This window comes from Microcaecilia unicolor, chromosome 2, assembly GCF_901765095.1.
Source record: "Microcaecilia unicolor chromosome 2, aMicUni1.1, whole genome shotgun sequence".
NCBI lineage: Eukaryota > Metazoa > Chordata > Amphibia > Gymnophiona > Siphonopidae > Microcaecilia > Microcaecilia unicolor.
Genome location: NC_044032.1, coordinates 565,879,778 through 565,900,089, shown reverse-complemented (window position 1 = coordinate 565,900,089; position 20,312 = coordinate 565,879,778). Strand labels below are relative to the sequence as shown.

General features: G+C 41.7%; 1 protein-coding gene across 1 annotated transcript in view; it reads left to right on the top strand.

The window, feature by feature from the left end:
* FGL1 (fibrinogen like 1) overlaps positions 1-1,939 on the top strand; it is a 113,911-nt gene extending 111,972 nt beyond the window's left edge. Inside the window, exon 9 of the mRNA XM_030191463.1 lies at positions 1,045-1,939. Within this exon, the coding sequence (XP_030047323.1) occupies positions 1,045-1,204 (160 nt within the window). The 3' untranslated portion in view covers positions 1,205-1,939. The remainder of the gene's footprint in view (positions 1-1,044) is intronic.
* Positions 1,940-20,312: the final 18,373 nt, after the last annotated feature.

Here is a 20,312-nt window from a genome sequence, read left to right as displayed (position 1 = left end):
GTTAGAAGCCACAAACTGAGCCAGCTCTATTGTGTGGCTTTCTGTATCATGTTCAGAAGGAGGAAAAATTTCTGGAAATAGTCAAGGACTACACCTTAAAAAACAAAACAATACTTTGTGTTTGATCACAAGTGAAGCCTTATGATGTAAGGAGCCAGAACTACATCTAAGCAAAATTTATGTAATATTTGACTGAAATTCCCATTCTATTTTTGTGTAACTTCCTTCCCCATCATTACTTAGCACTGAAGGTTTTTTTTTTTTTAAACCGCCTCCTCTTCCTGACAATGTATCAGGCTGCAGGCCCCGTGCAAAAGTTATAGGACACCAGAGTACTAACTTCCCCAGTGTGTGCAGGAGCTGGGCTTGCTCAGAGTCTGAGGGTTTCAGAGCCAACCAAGGGGGGTCAATCTTCCAGCAGCAAGCAGTATTAGGAAAAGTCAGGCAATAATAAGTCCAATCTAAATCAGAGTATCAGCAAACAAACCAGTAGTATAGAATAACTCCATGCCTTAGTGCCTCACTGCCTCTCAGTTTCAGGCCTGGAGCCAGGTAACTTTCAGACTGCCAGGAACAGCTTCCTTGTTCCCAATGTAGTGTCTGTCGAAAATATGGCAGATCTAGGTGCTAACAAAATTAGAAATCAGTGGCTTTTGATTTATTCAAAAGTCTTACTGGACATAGGCAGATATTTTTTGACACTACTGGAACAGCTGACTGCATAAGCATAGCTTGCTTGAATACTAGTAACGTGTATTCTTTAGCGCGTATTCATTTTATTTGGGTGACTTAATGGTAGTATGCATTAATGCAATTGTAGGTATGTAAACCTATGAATTACATACAGTCAGTTTTACACTTTTTAAAATCCTCTAATGCATGCACAAAAAGTATTAAAACTGTGTGAAACAAACCAAAAGCACACCTGAAAATTTAGATAAAGCTAGAAAATTCTGAAAACTGACTGCATTTTTTGCCCATCCACATCCCTGTTGAATACTGTTAATTACTCTTGCTAACTTGTGCTTTTTCTGTTTCCACCAGGTGTCACTCTGCCAATCTGAATGGTTTGTACTATAACGGCCCATACACAGCAATGACTGATAATGGGGTCGTGTGGTATACTTGGCATGGATGGTGGTACTCTTTAAAGTCTGTTGTCATGAAGATTAGACCAGCAGAATTTGAGCCAAATTTGGTCTAATTGCTTGAACTCAGTACTCTTCAAACTGAATATTATTTTAAAGACTGCACAGTCAGTGGTCCTATCTGGATTATAGAATAATGCTGAAAATTCGTAGTAACACCATACCTTTGATAATCAGATGAGTTATTTTGTCCACACTACTACAGATAATATGATAGCTGTCAGCCGTAGAGCGTGGCAATTGGTTGGATATCAATACTTATCCAAGGCAGTTTATCTTCCTCCATTACACTCTGTCCTCCTGGGTAGTGAAATATGCAAGATCGCCTTTGTAGTTCACATCCAGTATAAGGACCTAACAGCTACCAAAATCAACACTGCTATCTGAATATTTGACCTCTTAACTCCCCAAGGTCTTTCTGGGGGGCCGATACAGAAGGCTTCCTGGTAGAGCGAAATTAACACTGAATGAATACCACAGCATGATATAAGCAATAATCATGCAACTTACTGCTACATTAAAATTGTGTCAGTAATCAACAGCTCATTGCTAAATGTCACACTTTCTGTCAGTGTCTGAGTGATGACTGGCTCAGGCACTAACATGAAGGGTGACATTTACAAAAAAAAACATCTAGTGATTTGCATCGACCACAAGAGTCGTAGAAATCCCAAGATCTTCCTCTCCCCCTCCCACTCCACTCCGCCTGATCCAATTCGACCCGATCCTCTGCTATTTAAAAAAAACAAACCTAGGTAGTCTAGTGCCCCCTTCCTTTCCTAGCTCAAAATACCCTGGGGTCGATATTCAAAGCAATTTAAACGACCAGAAAGAACTCCTGGCAGGTTAAATCACCTGTTCAGGGCTAACTGGTCATTTTTAGCAGCACTTAATTAGTTAGTATCGCTGAAAATGACCAGTTAGGGCTTAAGGCAATCCCGGCTATTTTGGGAGCATTCCGGGGGGGGGGGGGGAGGTAGAATCAGCACTGGATTAGTTAAGTTCCATTATTCAGCACTTACTGGCCAAGGTCACTGCATGAACAGGTCTGCATAAAAGTCAGTCCTATCTTTATGCAGTGCCCCATAACTTGTTAAGTGCTGAATACTGCACTTAACCAGCTATGGGGTAGCTGGCTCTGGAAACCTGGAAATTAAGTGCTGAAGCCTGGACATGGCCTGGCATTGAATTTCTGGGCACAACACCAACGGCAATCAACAAAACGCTGATCACTGCTGGCTGAATATCGACCCTCTCCCCCTCCCCCCTGACCTGACTCAACTTAGCTTAAAAATCCTCCTTGGTGTTAGTGGGATCTCCCAACCCATGGCCCCTTGCCCAGGTCCCCCTATCTTAAATGAGGCAGGACCACGGGGGAGCCAGATGCTTCCATTTTTGAAGATGTTGGTTCTGGAAGCAGGAGCGAATGGGCATTATTCCTGCCTCATTTAAGGTGCAGGTCTGGGGGGTTGGGTGCAACAGGTCGTGGGGTGGGGGTCCCACTACAGGGTGGGTGCCATTAGACATCAAGGAATTTTTTGGAAATGGTGAAAGAGAGGGAGGAGAGTCTCTAGACTACCAGGGTAAGTTTTTTTGTGGTGGTGGTGTTGTTTTTTTTTTAATTTGGGGGGAAGGTGGTTGGGTCAGCAGGGAGGCATTAGACTTCCAGGGACCATTGCAGAAAGCAATCCAGGGCAGGGTCATCAGGTTGGAGGGAGAGAAAGGGTGCTGCTAGCCACTCAGTCCTCTTAACCAACCCTTCTTCTCTTGTCCTGGGCTTGGTGAAAAGTTTCCCATGCACAAAGTGTCTCAAAAACTTATTTTTTAATTGCATGGCCGTGGAATTGAGAATGACCACATTAATCATGCATTTTAATGGGGTGTGTGGTAATAGTTTCTACATGAGTAACACCTGCGCTGAAACCTTTCTGCTTTTCTTGGTCTGCAAAAACTCAAGGTAAATCATGTTAAACCCACAATAATGCTTTCTGCATCGGACCCTGGATAAAACCCTGCCTCCACCAACCTGCTGTACCAACTCAACCAACACAAACAGAGCATAGCTTGCTAGACAATTCCAGCTACTTCAGGGGCTAATGCAGAAAGCTTTCTGCATGGTTACCAAGGGTTTTACACAGTTTTACCATGGAATAGAAATGCAGAAAGGGTTTCAGTGTGGGTATTAACTCGTGTGGAAACCCTGAACACACACCACATTAAAATGAATGCAAATTCGGTGTGTCTACTATCCCACCACATGAACAATTTAAAAAACAGCTTTGGCCACGCAATTACTGTGGGAAAGTTTGCCAGGATCCAGGCAGAGTAGAGAGGATGGATCTATACTTCTTCCTTTGGTACTCTGATCTCATTCCATGGTTTTCAGTATCACCTTTACACTGATAACTCCCAGATCTACCTCTCCACACCAGAAATCTCAGCCGAAATCCAAGCCAAAGTATCAGCCTGCCTGTCTCAGCGCCATCTGAAACTAAACATGACCAAGACTGAGCTTCTTATCTTTCCCCCTAAACCAATCTCTCCTCTTCCCCCATTCTCTATTTCTGTGGAGAACACTCTCATCCTTCCTGTCTCATCAGCTCGTAACCTTGGGGTCATCTTTGACTCCTCCCTCTCCTTCTCTGCACATATTCAGCAGACTGCTAAAACCTGTCATTTCTTTCTCTATAATATCAGCAAAATTCGCCCTTTCCTTTCTGAGCACACTACCAGAACCCTCATCCACACTCTTATCACCTCTCGCTTAGACTATTGCAACTTGCTTCTCACAGGTCTCCCACTTAGCCATCTCTCTACTCTTCAATCTGTTCAAAATTCTGCTGCACGACTAATATTCTGCCAGGGTCGTTATGCTCATATTAGCCCTCTCCTCAAGTCACTTCACTGGCTTCTTATCCGTTTCCGCATACAGTTCAAACTCCTCTTATTGACTTATAAGTGCATTCACTCTGCAGCTCCTCAGTACCTCTCCACTCTCATCTCTCCCTACATTCCTCCCCGGGAACTCCATTCACTGGGTAAATCTCTCTTATCTGCACCCTTCTCCTCCACTCCACCGCTAACTCCAGACTCCGTACCTTTGATCTTGCTGCACCATATGCCTGGAATAGACTTCCTGAGCCGGTATGTCAAGCCCCATCTCTGACCGTCTTCAAATATAAGCTAAAAGCCCACCTTTTTGATGCTGCTTTTAACTCCTAACCCTTATTCACTTGTTCAGAACCCTTATTTTATCATCCTCACTTTAATATTTCCTTATCTCTTGTTTGTCCTGTTTGTCTGTCCTAATTAGATTGTAAGCTCTGTCGAGCAGGAACAGTCTCTTCATGTTCAAGTGTACAGCGCTGCGTACGTCTAGTAGCACTATAGAAATGATAAGTAGTAGTAGTTGAGAGGAGTGAGTGTCTACTGGCACCCTTTCTGTCCCTCAAACCCAACCACCCTGCTCCATATACCTGCATTGGTACCCCTGGTGGTCTAGCATCTGCTTCCCTCTCAAATGACCCAACCCTTCAGTTCAAAAGATACCCTTGAGAGTCTAGTGCCTGCTCCCCAGCTGATCTCACCTCACCTGCTTTCCTCAATGTATATTCTCTTCTCATTTCCATTATCCATGATGTTTTGTAAGCCACATTGCGCCTGCAAAGAGGTGGGAAAATGTGGGATACAAGTGCAATAAATAAATAAAAAATTAAATTCCTGGTGTCTAGTGGTCCTTCCTTCCTGACCTCCTTCCCCCGGTCCACCTGAGCCCACCCCACCATACCTAATAGGAGAGTCAGGATTGATGCCCACTCGCTTCTGCCTCTGGCACTGCAATCTTGAAAAATAAACATTTCTTGTATGAAACATAGAAACATAGGAAAATGAAGGCAGATAGAGACCATACTATCCAGTCTGCCCATTCATGCCTTCTACTATCCCTTCCTTTTCCTTAGAGATCCTATATACTTGTTCCAATAATTCAGCATCCTTTCTGTGAAGAAGTATTTCCTCAGGTTACTTTTGAGTTTATCACCTTTCACCTTCATCATATGCTCTCTCATTCCACAGCTTCTTTTCAATTGAAAGAGACTCGTCTCCTGTGCATTTATGTCACGTAGGTGTTTAAACATCTCTATCATATCTCCCTTCTCTCACCATTCTTCCTAAGTATACACATTGAGATCTTTAAGACTGTCCCCATATGTTTGTGACAAACACCACTGACTATTTAATGTTGCCCTCTGTACCAGCTCCATCCTGTTTATATCTTTTTGAAGGTGTGGTCTCCAGAATAGTACACAATATTCTAAATGAGGACTCTCCAGAATCTTATACAGGGGCATCACCTCCTTTTTCCTACTGGTCAATCCTCTCCCTATGCACCCAAGCATCTGTCTACCTTTCACCGTTGACTTTTCTACATGTTAGGTGTGATCGTATATGATGACCTTAAGGTGGCTAAAGCCCCACTCCTCTTTCACTCACAAAAGTTCTTCACCCCATAAACTGTACCATTCCCTCAGGTTTTTGCAGCCCAAATGTATGACCTTGCATTTTTTAGTATTAAATCTTAGCTGCCAAGTTCTGGACCATTCTTCAAGCTTCACTAGGTCCTTCATGATTTTATCCACGCCATCATGGGTGTCTACCCTGTTGCAGATTTTAGTTTCATCCACAAAGAGTCAAACTTTACCAGACGGCCTTTCAGCAATTTCACATACAAAAATGTTAAAAAGAACTGGCCCAGGGCAGGGTGCCACCATTTTTCAAGATGGCAGTGCTAGAGGCAGGAGCAAATAGCATTGCTCCTGCCTCTTCTGTTATGTACAGCAAGGTGGGTATGGGTGGGCTGGGAGACTGGGGAGGGGGTGGGAGGGTGCCACTAGACATCAGGGATTTAATTTTTTTGTTTGAGGAAAGCGTGTTGGGCGGGTGGGCGGGAGGGAGGGAGGGAGGGAGGGGGTGGGCCACTAGACTACCAGGAAAATCTTTTAATTCTGGGTAGAGGGGTTGGGTTGTGTCAGGTCAGGTTGGGGATGGAAGGGGGGGTATCTACACAGGTTTGTAGGTTTCCGAGGGAGAAAGGGAGGGAGATGCCAGTATGTATGTTTTTTTTTTAATGCTACCCTTCCTGTCAGAGCCTGAGCCAATCACTGCTTAGGCACTGACAGGAAAGGTGACATTTATCAATGAGCTAACTTCTGCAATTTAAATGTGGCAGTAATTGCATGCTCATTGATTATATCATGCTGTGGTATTTTGCGGTAGAGCAGGCCTGCTGCATCTCCCGCTCAGTGTCTATATTTCCATTGAGGCTACTAGTTCTTACTGTACTTGCAGCCTGCCCTACCAATCCAGCTGCTAATTAATTCTATCATCACAGTGCACCAGACACACCTGCCTACATGAACACTTGTACTTCTAGTAGGACCTCTAAATATTACTGTGCTTGTAGCCTTTCAGACAGACTCAGCTGCTAATTAAGGCCTCGATGCTGAAAGCTGACTGTGCTTGCAACGTTTGATTGAGACTGGTTGCAGCCAGTCTGGCATGCACATTATTCAGTGTCTAACACACAAAGGGGTTCTGCGCTGCTTTTACTATTTACGCTGATAATCCTATGCAAATGTATTACAACAAGTTATTAATATTAAAATGAGCATTCCATGCAATGCACAGACGTTTCCGTGCAATGCACAGAAAGGAGCACCTATCTTTAATGTTCAAAATTTTCTAGCAGGTCTGGAGCTGATGTTGCATGAGGGCGACTTCTCAGTGGAAGTCTGCTTGCATTTTTTAATAGTATCAGCATGTGTGTGTGAAATGTGCCATGTGAGTGTGTTATATGCGTGTGTGTCCCACACGTAGAATTAGTGCTAAAAAGTTGTTGTGGAAAAATAGATATTCCTGGATGCACGTCTACAACATGATTGTTGCCTTTATTTCCCTTGGGCATGCATAGAATATCAATGCTTACCACAAAACTGTTCTGCGCATGTGCCAGGTGCTTTTCCTACCAAGCCGCTTGCAGAATTTTTGCACATCTCATTTGTATGCCATTTCCTTTGAGCTTTGATTGCTGTTTCAAAATCGGTAATTTCAACCTCAAATATAGACTCACTTGGTATTTAACGGCGGCTTTTGAGCCTAAGTCTTACACTAATACAAAAAAGAGCAAAGAATTGTAATAGGCCGCATGAGGAATAGAAATAGGAGGGGAGGTGATGAGCAGTGCTTTTTTTGTAGGAAAAAAGGTGCCGGTATTCATACAGTGCCAACCTTATGGGCGTAGTCACTATCTATGACTCCACCAACACAGTAGTCACACCCCTGTTAGCCACACCCATTTTACTAGCCATGGAGCATATAAAAATGTATCATAGAAAATAGTACACAAGTCCCTAGGCCCAAAACAAGAACCCTGAAGACTGACCTTACACTAACAAATACAAAATGGACACCCGCACCATGGTCAGACCACTATAAAGCATACATCTCCCTCCAATGGCGAATGAAAGACTCACTTAACAAACAAGAACGAAAAACCTACACCACGAGAGGAAAAATAGATTCGGTAAGATTGAGCCTGCCATGAGTGGGAAAGCGCGGGGTACAAATAAAAAAAATATATATATATCTACCACAACGGATGGACAATAAAGACAGATACAAACCAATTCCTCCTAGAATGGGACGATAGATGCAGATCAATACTAGACAATATTACACCAACTCAAACCAGAACCTCACACAGAAAGAACTCAATACCATGGTTCAATGAAGAACTGAAAAAACTTAAAACACAAGTTAGAAGATTAGAATGAGCATGGAATAAAAAGAAAGACGAACCCACACTTAACGTCTGGAAGCAACTTCAAAGAAAATACAAATATACCATAAAACAAACTAAAAGATTATATTACAAAACTGTAATTGGACCAAACTACAATGACACACATAAACTCTTCCAACTTGTGAACAAACTATTAAATATCACACCAGTCACAACCAACAACAAAGACACACCAGGAGCAGAAAATCTCGCAAGGTACTTCAATGAGAAAATCGTACAACTGTGACTCAAAATACCTGTCAGCACCATAGATTACGCAGTACTCCTTGACTGTCTAGATCCAGACCCTGGTGTATACCCAGCAGCAGATATTATCGGAGGATCTCATCTCCCAAATGCTCAAAAGATTCGCCAACTCTCATTGCAAACTAGACATATGCCCAAACAACCTTATGACATATGCCCCTCAACAATTTATAACAAACTTAACGACTCACTTGATCTATATGTTACAAAATGGACTCTTCCCGAAGGAGAATGGAAACATTCTACTCACCCCCATACCCAAAGACGCAAAGAAAAGCGCTAATGATCTAACCAACTACAGACCAGTAGCATCCTTTCCTTTAATAACCAAAATAACAGAAGGGATGGTGACCAAACAACTCACAAACTATTTAGATAAATTCTCAATACTACACGACTCCCAATCAGGATTTCGGTCTAACCACAGTACTGAAACAGTACTAGTCACTATCATGACTAAATTCAAACAAAAGATTGCAACTGGCAAGAACATACTACTTCTACAATTTGACATGTCTAGCGCCTTCAACATGGTTGATCATGGAATACTACTACATATCCTCGAATACTTCGGAATTGGAGGCAACGTTCTCAATTGGTTCAAGGGGTTCCTAACCACACGATCATACCAAGTGACATCTAATTCAACTACATCAGCCACATGGACACCTGAATGTGGAGTTCCACAGGGATCCCCTCTCTCACCGACCTTATTTATCTAAATGATGATACCCTTGGCTAAACTTCTATCAAACCAAAACCTCAACCCATACATATACGCAGATGATATAACGATCTACATCCCATTCAAACAAGATTTAAAGGAAATTTCCAGTGAAATCAACCAAAGTCTACACATCAAGCATTCATGGGCGGATGCATTTCAGCTGAAACTCAATGCAGAAAAACCCCAATGCCTAATACTCACCTCTCAACATAACATGAACAAATTCACCACCATTAACACACCGAAACTGAATCTTCCAATTTCGGATACCCTAAAAATTCCTGGAGTTACCACTGATCGACACCTAACACTTGAGAATCACACGAAAAACACAACCAAGAAGATGTTCCACTTAATGTGGAAATTAAAAAGAGTAAGACCTTTCTTCCCAAGGACTGTCTTCCATAACCTGGTACAATCAATGGTACTTAGCCATTTATTTTTTATTACATTTGTACCCCGTGCTTTCCCACTCATGGCAGGCTCAATGCTGCTTACATGGGGCAATGGAGGGTTAAGTGATTTGCCCAGAGTCACAAGGAGCTGCCTGTGCCTGAAGTGGGAATCGAACTCAGTTCCTCAGGACCAAAGTCCACCACCCTAACCACTAGGCCACTCCTCCACTCTACTCTAGTGGTTGCAATGAGCAAATAATCAAGAAACTTCAGACAGCCCAGAACACTGCAGCTAGACTCATATTCGGCAAAACAAAATATGAAAGTGCTAAACCCCTACGGGAAAAGCTACACTGGCTCTCTCTTAAAGAATGCATCACGTTCAAACTATGTACTCTAGTTCACAAAATCATTCACGAGGAGACCCAGCCTACATGTCAGACCTGGTAGACTTGCCACCCAGGAATGCTAAAAAATCATCTCGCACATTCCTTAATCTTCACTTCCCCAATTGCAAAGGTCTAAAGTACAAACTAACGCATGCGTCAATCTTCTCCTACTTGAGCACACAATTCTGGAACGCACTGCCGCGTAACTTAAAAACGATCTATGAACTAACTAACTTCCGCAAACTACTGAAGACCCATCTCTTTAACAAGGCATACCACAAAGATCAACAAATGTGATCTCCTCCACTTACATCCAGAATTGTCTTTAATATTTGATTGTTATACTACTATCATGCTTTATCATTATCATGTTACCCAAGATACTTCTGTAATACTAAATGTATATTCTCTATTAAGTTTCCACTATCCATGATGTATTGTAAGCCACATTGAGCCTGCAAAGAGGTGGGAAAATGTGGGATACAAATGCAATAAATAAATGCATAAATAAACTAATAAAATATGTAGATGTAGACAAAAAGAAAATCAGCTGAACCCCCCACCCCCCCAAAACCAGACTCACATGCAGGATAACACCAGAAAAACAAAAAAAATTTCTTCTTGCAATAATAATAGCAGACATAAATTTCAAATATTCCATTCACTATATTTCAAATTAACAACTACAAATAAAACAAACAAACAAAAAAAGCACAGCTACCAATTTATCTTAAAATAAAAATAAAATTCCTTTTTCTACCTTTGTTGTCTGGCCATGTACTTTTTTTTACTTATGTTGGTCCCAGTCTGCGGTTTTTACTTTCCTCATCTTTTCTTAATTCTGTTGCCAGGATTTCCTGGGTGTCATTTTTCTCTCCTCTTTTTCCTTTCAGCTTTCTTTGATTTTATTTTCTGCATTTATCTACGTTTAGTTCTTTCTTAGTATGCAATCTTCCAGCATTTCTCCCCTTGTCCCTTCTCTCCTCACCCAGTATTTCTCCCCTTTGTCCCCTCTTTCCCCATCCAGTATTTCTCTACTTGTCCCTTGCCCTCTCTCCATCCAACATCTCTCTACTTGTCCCTTCACTCCCCATCCAGTATTTCTCCCCCTGCCTCCTCTCACCCCATCCAGCAACTCCAGCAGCGGGAAAAATCAAGAAGAGAAAGGCGTGAGGCCACACTGCTCAGACGCATGCTGTCGGCTCTGCCCATTCCCAGCCCTTCTGATGTCAACTTCTTGTTCCGGTGTAGGGGATTAGCAGAGACAACAGCGTGTGTCCTTTCACTGCAGCCCCGTGCTTGCAATGCTGTGCCTGCGGCACTGCTGCTGCTTATAGGATAAACAGATGTGGCTGCAGGAGATGGGGAGATGAGCAGGGTAGGGAAAAAAAAGATGCCAGTACGTTGTACCAGTGCGTACCGGCAAAAAAAAAGCGCACCGGTGATAAGACAACAACTACTACTACTTCTGCTTATCATTTCTATAGCGCTACTAGATGTTCGCAGCCTTGTACACTTGAACATGTAAGAGACAGTCCCTGCTTGACAGAGCTTACAATCTAATCAGGACAAACAGGACAAATAAGGGATAAGGGAACTACTTAAGGTGGGAACCATAAAACAGGCATGGGTACTAAACAAGCGAATAGGGGTTAGGAGTTAAAAGCAGACTCAAAAAGGTGGGCTTTTAGTCTACATTTGAAGAAGGCCAGAGCTTGATGTACTGACTCAGGAAGTCTATTCCACATATATGGTGCAGCAAGATAAAAGGAATGGAGCAGAGGAGTAACCTAATCGTTAGTATAGCAAGTTTTGATCTTAGTGACCTGGGTTCAATTCCCACTGCAGCTCCTTGTGTCACTTAACTTTCCATTGACCCAGGTACAAAAACTTAGATTGTAAGCCCTCTAGGGACAGAAAAAGTACCTGCATATAATGTGTACAGCACTGCATTTGTCTAGTAGCACTATAAAAATGATTAGTAGTAGTAGTAGTACAACAGACAGATAAGTGACAGATATCAATTTACAGCAGTATCAGTCTGGGATAATTCACAAACACTAAAATGATTAAAAACTGCAGCAGCAGTCTTGCATAGTATAAATCAATGCCAACACACTTTATATCTCAGAATACTAACTAAGAGGGTGCAGTGAGCAGTCTCCTTCTAATCTGGACCAGAAACATGAAAACAAATATCTGGAGTAGGAAAGTGTAGCCTGTTAGAGTAATGGGCAGGAAATCCAGCAACCAGCATTCCAGTCTTGCTTCTTCTCTTTGTGACTATTCACAAGTCACTTAGCTCCCATTAGCTCCCATTGTTGAAGGTACCTACTTTAGGCTAAAGCCCACAACGTAAACCCCATAGCGCAACAACAGCAGAAAACTAATAAAGTGCTCAAAACAAATTACATTCAAATTTTATGTGCAGATAATTCACGCTATAACACTGAAAGCAAGGAAAGTACAAGGCAGATGCATACAAATGTTTTGTGGAAAGCACAGCTCTTGTGCGCATGCCCAAACAAAACTGGAAGTGCAAGCACACATCAGCGCTGTTCTTCTGCGCCTTTAAATATGAGCTTTTCAAAAATCTGCATTTAAATTTCTGAAAGGCTCATATTTAAACGTGGAAAAAAGGCGTTGATGTGTGCTTTCACTTTCCCTTTTGCTCGGACTTGTACACATGTTTGTTTCTTACTATAAATGCTTAAAAGCTGCACACGCTTCCTTCAGTTTCCAAAAGAAGACAAAATGAGCATTTCAATGTGAGACATTTACAGGAAATCCTCTCCCCAAACCCCTTTACACTGCCCCTGAGCTGGCTGTAAATATTTGACATTATTGACCTGTGTTTCCCAAGTCAGTCCTGGAGTACTCCCCGTACCAGTCAGGTTTTCAGGATATCCTGAATGAATATGCATGAGATTGGTTTGCATACACTGCCTCTATTGTACGCAAATGCATATTCCTTGTGGATATCTTGAAAACCTGGATGGCAAGGGGGTACTCCTGGACTGACTCAGGAAACACTTTTATAGACCACCCTTTGCTTTGGGCATTGCAGTGCTGCCCTCTGAGCATTGTTTGTGAGGGAATACTAACTGACTTCATTTACATCCTTTTAAATGCATTTCAGTACAGGTTTACACCATGCTCCAGCCCTTTGAGCATTCTGTGCGCAAAAAATGTATGTGCAAATCAAATGCTAACCACTTCTTAGTGCTGGCATTTGTTTTGCGCATTGGCTCCTTAGTCTGTAAGCTCTTTATGGATAGTACTCATTATATTTGTATCTAATTTGCTGTTCAGCTTCCTGGACTGGCCCAAGGAAATTCGATATACTAAGCAAACCTTCAGCAACTCAAGAACCTCTGCTCTATGTCCAGAATCTCCCTTTCCTTTCCTTGCCAGAGTCAAGCATCATTCCTCTTCTCCTCCTCCTTCTATGGTGTCTAGTATCTCTTTCCTTCCCTACCTCTCCCCTTTCCTTGTCAAGGAGTTCATTATCCCCTCCCCCTCCTACACCTTGAAGTGTTGAAGGGTTTCCCTCCCTTCCCTACTGCTTCCGGGGCAGCACTGGCACCACTGCAGCAATCACAGCAGCATGGAAAATTCATTGTGGCTCAAGGTCTGTTGGTTACCAAAACCTCAGTTCTTTGTTCTGGAGAGAGCGGGCCCTGGTAGGACTTCAGCACATGTGGATGTTCAGGGCTCCACACCAGCCATGATGAAAAGATGGCTGTGTTGGTGCCACCCTCTCCTTCCCCCCCAAATTGTGCTGACCCTGTGAAATGCCTAGCCCAGCCCTGGTTTAGGGTTTTATATTAAATGCTGCAAGATTCATGAGTAGGATATACACTAGTATTAATATCAATTTTGACTTTGTTAATTGTGCAGCCTGGGGTGGAGGTGGGGGAGAGGAATTTGTACATATACTATAATTTTTAAATTGTATTGTTTTATTTACTGCTAATCATTTCAACTTATTGAAACATCATTATTACTATTATAATTATGCAGTAACTAAGTCTGTGCTAAATTCTGATCATCACCTATTTGCGGTTTGCTTTTCTCTGTACTTTGGCACAAAAGATTTATGTTCCAATTTCTGAAGTTTTTTTTTTTAAACAAGATAGCAAAATGTAATTTCTTCTGTGCATATTTTAAAGATTTTTTTTCTTTATAGTCAAAGCTAATTTGGAATGCTGTTAGACGGTCACCAAAGTTAGAGACTTGTGTGGTGGTTTTCCATTTTTAAGTTCCATAAACTTTGAGAAACCTGAATTTAAGAATGGTAGTGTGCAGCCAAGAAAAAATTACAACTCTGAGCATTCAGGCACACTGCAAGGAATGTGGTGTCATCAATTTGCATGTTCAGAAAGCAACCGTACAGCGATAATATTCTTAGTGCTTAAAGCTATCTCTCCAGTGACATGAAATATGCTGATGCTCTTGCAGCTACAGTGTCAGTCTGGAGAGTACTGACATGGCAACCATACTACTTTACTCAAGCATGGGAACAGAAATCAACAATAACAGACACTCAGCATCTACAGTAATCTACAATGTAGCTCCCTCTTAGTGCTAGTAAAATAAGGTGAATGAATGAGATGGAAGCCATTCATATCATCCCACCAGCACAACAAAGCTTGGTCATTTCTGAGTAGAAAGACAGCTATGCTGATTGGAAATGGGAATAGTAAATCAAAACAAAAGAAATAAAAATGATTAGAAAAATACACTAGAGCAATATTATGTTTCCTTTTTGTTTTTTTTTTCAGGGAGGGAGTTCAGTAGTTCCTTTTTTCTCTTCCATATTAGTTGGACTCAATGCTGGAATACTGATGTCATGAATCTTCAGTCACAAATAGCTGTGGAGCCTTCCAAGAAAAACTGGGCTTGCTCTACTTTGTACTTTGTCACAGCTACTGTTTTAGGGTGTCTTTTACGTAGCTGCGCTGGCGTTTTTAGAGTGCATTAAAAATAGGTGCGCGCTAAAAACTAAAGACGCCCAAAGGAAAATGTTGGCATCTTTACTGTTTAGTGCACACTTATTTTTAATGCGCGCTAAAAATGCCAGCATGCCTACGCAAAAGACCTCCACAGGTCTCTTATAGCCGTCTAATACCAGTTTTGTAGTTCACAGTGGGCTACAACCAAGAAGATAGAAAAAATAAATCTAGGATGTAACAAAATAAAAAGAAATAAAAATAACTGAAAACATCTACATAACAAAATAAAACATAATGATATAATAAATCATTTCCTAATCACATATTTATTGAAAAGCAGGGTCTTCAGAACCTTCCTAAAGAGATCATAAGTGGATAAATTCCTTAATTTGATAAAACGGGAATTTTACAAACTAGTTGCTTGCTAAGTGAACAGGCAAGTAAATATTCTCTTAGAGGCGATCCCCAGAGGACTGGGAAAAGTAAATAAAGATGAAACTCGGGTATTATAAGCTTGATTTGCGATTGTACTAAAGAAAGCATAAATTGTGGTATTAATCCATAAGTGATCTTAAATAAGAGACATCCCATCTTAAACAACACCCTTGCCTCAATAGGGAGCCAATGCAATTTCACAAAACAAGGTGTAATTTTATCTGACTTCTTTAAGGAGAAAATCAAATGGGCTGCCACATTTTGAACTGTTTGAATTTACTTAAGATCAAAGACTGAACCACCAGCTTGAATAGGTCTTCCTAATACTCCTTAACTTTCTCATTACATGGGCAATTTATCTAAAATCATTAAGAGTTCCAACTGGGCCCCAACATATTGAACAGAACTTTAATACTAGTTTGTCAGTCCCTGCAGGCTGGTAACCAACTGACTGAAATTTCATGTTTCAGAAGTCACAATTGCTGTTTATAAGTACAATTTATTTTATATTTACATGCTTGATTTCTTTCCTTTGTATAACTGCCTTAATACTTTACATATATTTACCCCTGTTTTCCTGTTTCTTGAGTTAAAACTGGTACCCTCAATAAAGTTATTTGTTGTGGATTATATACCTGCCATTCTGCCTCTTCTGCTGTTTTTGAGACTGATAGAGGAGAGTTCGGAGCATCATATTATACAAGTCTGATTTGCTTCAGTGGATCATTGTCTCAGAGTCCTGATTTTCCAGATAAGGGAGGGATAATTCATATTTATTCAAACTCCTAATACCCAAAGGTATTCTCAGCCTACCACCTGTAAGCATAACCCGCCACAGGATATCACAGGAGGTCAGGGGGTTACACATTATAGAAGAGCTTTTTTTTGAAACCATGTCAAGCAGCAAATCCATAAAACAGATGGTTCAGCATTTGTTTAATGGCTTCATTTTTTTAAATACTGCATAGCAAAACTGCAACCCCCTTCCTGTTCTTATAAGAGAAGAGGCTAGGTGAGGGAAGCTGAAACAAGAGAAGTACCGGTCCTGGGTCTCTTCTGAAGAAGAGCGTTTCAGTCACTCTTTGACTTTGCCCTTCAAACAAGGGCTGTAGTTCTAACCAATCAAACGGTTATTAACTTTAACAATCTAAGACCCCTGTTTACTAAGCTGCATAGCAATGCTGTCACAGCCCATTCAAAGTGAACGGGCTGTGTCGGCATTAGTGCATCACCAGCCGCTAGCGTGGCTTAGTAAATGGCGGGGGGGGGGGGGGGGGGGGGGGGTAAGAGAGGTATGAATAAACATGCCGATAAAGGTGAGCCAGTTGGTGTAGCTTTTGACAAAGTTCCTCATGAGAGACTCTGGAGAAAATTAAAGAGTCATGGGATAAGAGGCAATGTTCTGTGGTGGATTAGGAATTGGCTATTGGACAGAAAACAGAGCATTTTTCTCAATGGGGGAGTCTGAATAGTGGAGTGCTGCAGGGCTCTGTACTGGGACCAGTGCTATTTAACATATTTATAAATGATCTGGAAATCGGAATAACAAGTGAGGTGCTTAAAGATGCAGATGACACAAAACTATTCAAAGTTGTTAAAAGACATGCGGATTGTGAAAAAGTACAGGAAAACCTTAGGAAACTGGAAGATTGGCATCCAAATGACAGATGAAATTTAATATGGACAAATGCAAAGTGATGCACATTGGGCAGAATAATCCAAATCATAGTCACTTGATGCTAGGGTTCACCTTGGGAGTCAACACCCAAGAGTAAGAGCTAGGTATCATTGTAGACAATACACTGAAATCTGCCCAGTGTGTGGCGGTGACCAAAAAAGCAAACAGAATGCTAGGAATTACATAAAACACCTTTATTTGGTGATCCTGTGACCCAACTATATACAGTCATTCAATATTACTCAAAAATAATACAAAAGACAACATCCTCCAGAATACTGAACTGAAAGGGGATGGGATTTGATATACTGCCTTTCTGTGTTACGATCAAAGTGGTCTATATATTATATACAGGTACTTATTTATTTTGTACCTGGGACAATGGAGGGTTAAGTGATTTGCCCAGGGTCATATGAAGCTGCAGTGGGAATTGAACCCAGTTCCTTAACCATTAGGCTACTCCTCCACTCCTTAAATACTTACTCCTTGTAACTCTTCCTTCAGACTCTCCTTTCTGACTGTGCAATAAAACAGCAGGGCAGATGTTTTGCAATATCCAGTGTAGAAAATAAAGAAGGGCACACCAGTCCTATATGGTAGACTTTGTTCATTACACATGCTCCTGGGTTTTTACATAGTATGCTCAACATGGCCATGTTTTGCCCAAGGAACAATTGATTACCAACAGATGTTGAGCTTCAACGTAGTGAACCTTGAAATTGATTCCCAATTCCCATAGAAGCTTACAAAAAGAAACCACAAGTATACTAAATATGGGGACAATGCAGAGTCTTGAGGCTTACAGAGAAGATGAGACACAGTCATTACAGTCAGAAATCAAAAGGAGTAACCTAGTGGTTAGAGCACTGCTTTCACAAACAGGATTCCAACAAAACAGGATCCTCTGGAGTTTTACTGGAATTAGAATACAAAAAGCACTGATTTTCCTCATTCACTCCAACAGTAAAAGTATCTTGGTAAAAGCTGAGGAACCTCCTTTTCTCAGGATTGGATGGCCCTGGAGATGTCCAGGTGTAAGATTGTTATGTTTTATATGTACTTTAATTTGTTGTGACTCATCTTGGACAAACATAGCAAAGGCACAATTATAAATGTAAATAAATTTGGTACCAGCAAACCACAAAGCGCATTACATATACTATGTAATATAAAAATAAACTAGAATATTTACAGAATACCAAAACGTGAGCAGGAATAAACACAATTAAGTAAGCCAGTTTCATTTTCAATATATTCAACAAAAGTAGGCTGCAAAATTCTATTCTGATCACTAGAAATCAGGAATAATAAATCAAATGCTATTCTTCAGATGTCATGGCATTTACAATAAGTCAGGTGATATTCATCTACCATTCAATGGTTGCCACAGGTGCCTATCCTGCTTATTTTCGAAGGAGAAGGGTGGCCATCTTCTGACACAAATCGGGAGATGGCGGCCTTCTCCTAAGGCCAGCCAAATCGGTATAATCGAAAGCCGATTTTGGCTGGCTTCAACTGCTTTCCATCGCAGGGCCGGTCAAAGTTCAAGGGGGCATGTCAGCAGTGTACCGAAGGTGGGACGGGGGCAAGGTTAAGAGATGGCCGTCTTCGGCCGATAATGGAAAAAAAAGGCCGGCCCTGACGAGCATTTGGCCGACTTTACTTGGTCCCTTTTTGTTCACGACCAAGCCCTGAAAAGGTGCCCGAACTGACCAGATGACCAGATGATCACCTCCCCTTACTCCCCCAGTGGTCACCAACCCCCTCCCACCCAAAAAATAAAAATAAAAAAACATTTTTTTGCCAGCCTCTATGCCAGCCTCAAATGTCATACCCAGCTCCATCACAGCACTATGCAGGTCCCTGGAGCAGTTTTTAGTGGGTACTGCAGTGCACTTCAGGCAGGCGGACCCAGGCCCATCCACCCCCTACCTGTTACACTTGTGGTAGTAAATGGGAGCCCTTCAAAACCCACCCGAAACCCACTGTACCCGCATCTAGGTGCTCCCCGTTACCCTTTAAGGGCTATGGTAGTGGTGTACAGTTGTGGGGAGTGGGTTTTGGGGGGGGTGGGGGGCTCAGTACACAAGGTAAAGGAGCTATGCACCTGGGAGCAATTTGTGAAGTCCACTGCAGTGCCCCCTAGGGTGCCCGGTTGGTGTCCTGGCATGTGAGGGGGACCAGTGCACTACAAATGCTGGCTCCTCCTACGACCAAATTGCTTGGATTTGGCCGGTTTTGAGATGGCCGCCATTAGTTTCCATTATCAGCGAAAACCAATGTCAGCCATCTCTAAGGGCGGCCAAAATGTTGAGATTTGGCTGGCGCCGACCGTATTATCGAAACAAAAGATGGCTGCCCATCTTGTTTTGATAATACGGTCCGGTATGCCGCTTTACGGGGCCGTCATTAGAGATGGGCACCCTTATAAATGGGAGCCCCCGTTCGATTATGCCCCTCCACGACTGTCATATTTGAGCATGACAAAAAAAATTATCTCCACATACAGTACAGATCACATACTGTGCTCATCCTTCTGCTGTGTGAATTTCCTCTGGTAATTGGGCTCACACAGGGGATTCCGGTGAAAGAAAGTCAGGTTTCCAGCAAATACAGATTTAACGGACAAATAGCTGGCGGCTATGTATCAAAAAGCTCCAAACAGCCCAGAACACCGCCGCCAGACTCATATTTGGGAAAAACCAAATATGAAAGTGCTAAACCCCTAAGAGAAAAACTTCACTGGCTCTCACTCAAGGAACGCATTGCGTTCAAGATCTACATAATGGTACACAAAATCATTCACGCAGACGCCCCAATCTACATGCTAAATCTTGTGGACCTGCCTCCCAGAAATGCCATAAGATCATCCCGCAAATTCCACAACCTGCACTTCCCCAGCTGTAAAGGACTAAAATACAAGCTGATACACTCCACCACCTTCTCCTACATGAGCACACAGTTGTGGAATGCATTACCTATGGCCTTGAAAACTACTGATGAATTAATGAATTTTCGCAAACCCTTGAAGACACACCTCTTCAACAAGGCCTACAAAGAGAACCCATAGCCTTACAAAACTACCCCATGAATCCACCCAGCTATGATAGCCCACCCTCTATACTATCCTCCCTAACACCTCCTTCTCTCTTCCCTCACTTAATCTTTGTTTACTACCAATTGTATTTTATATCCTGTAATGACTGACTATGTCATAACAAAACTCTGTAAGCCACATTGAGCCTGCAAATAGGTGGGATAATGTGGGATACAAATGCAATAAATAAATAAATAAATAAATAAATAAATAAATAAATAAAGTATGTATTATAATGGCTGAGATTCCAGAATCAGAATTCCAAAACAAAACAAAATGTATTTATATGTATGTACAGTACATATTTCTTAACGCATGATATGTAATGTTCTCACATATAGCTAAATTTGTGTTTTTTAATATGAAAACTGATTTATTGCACT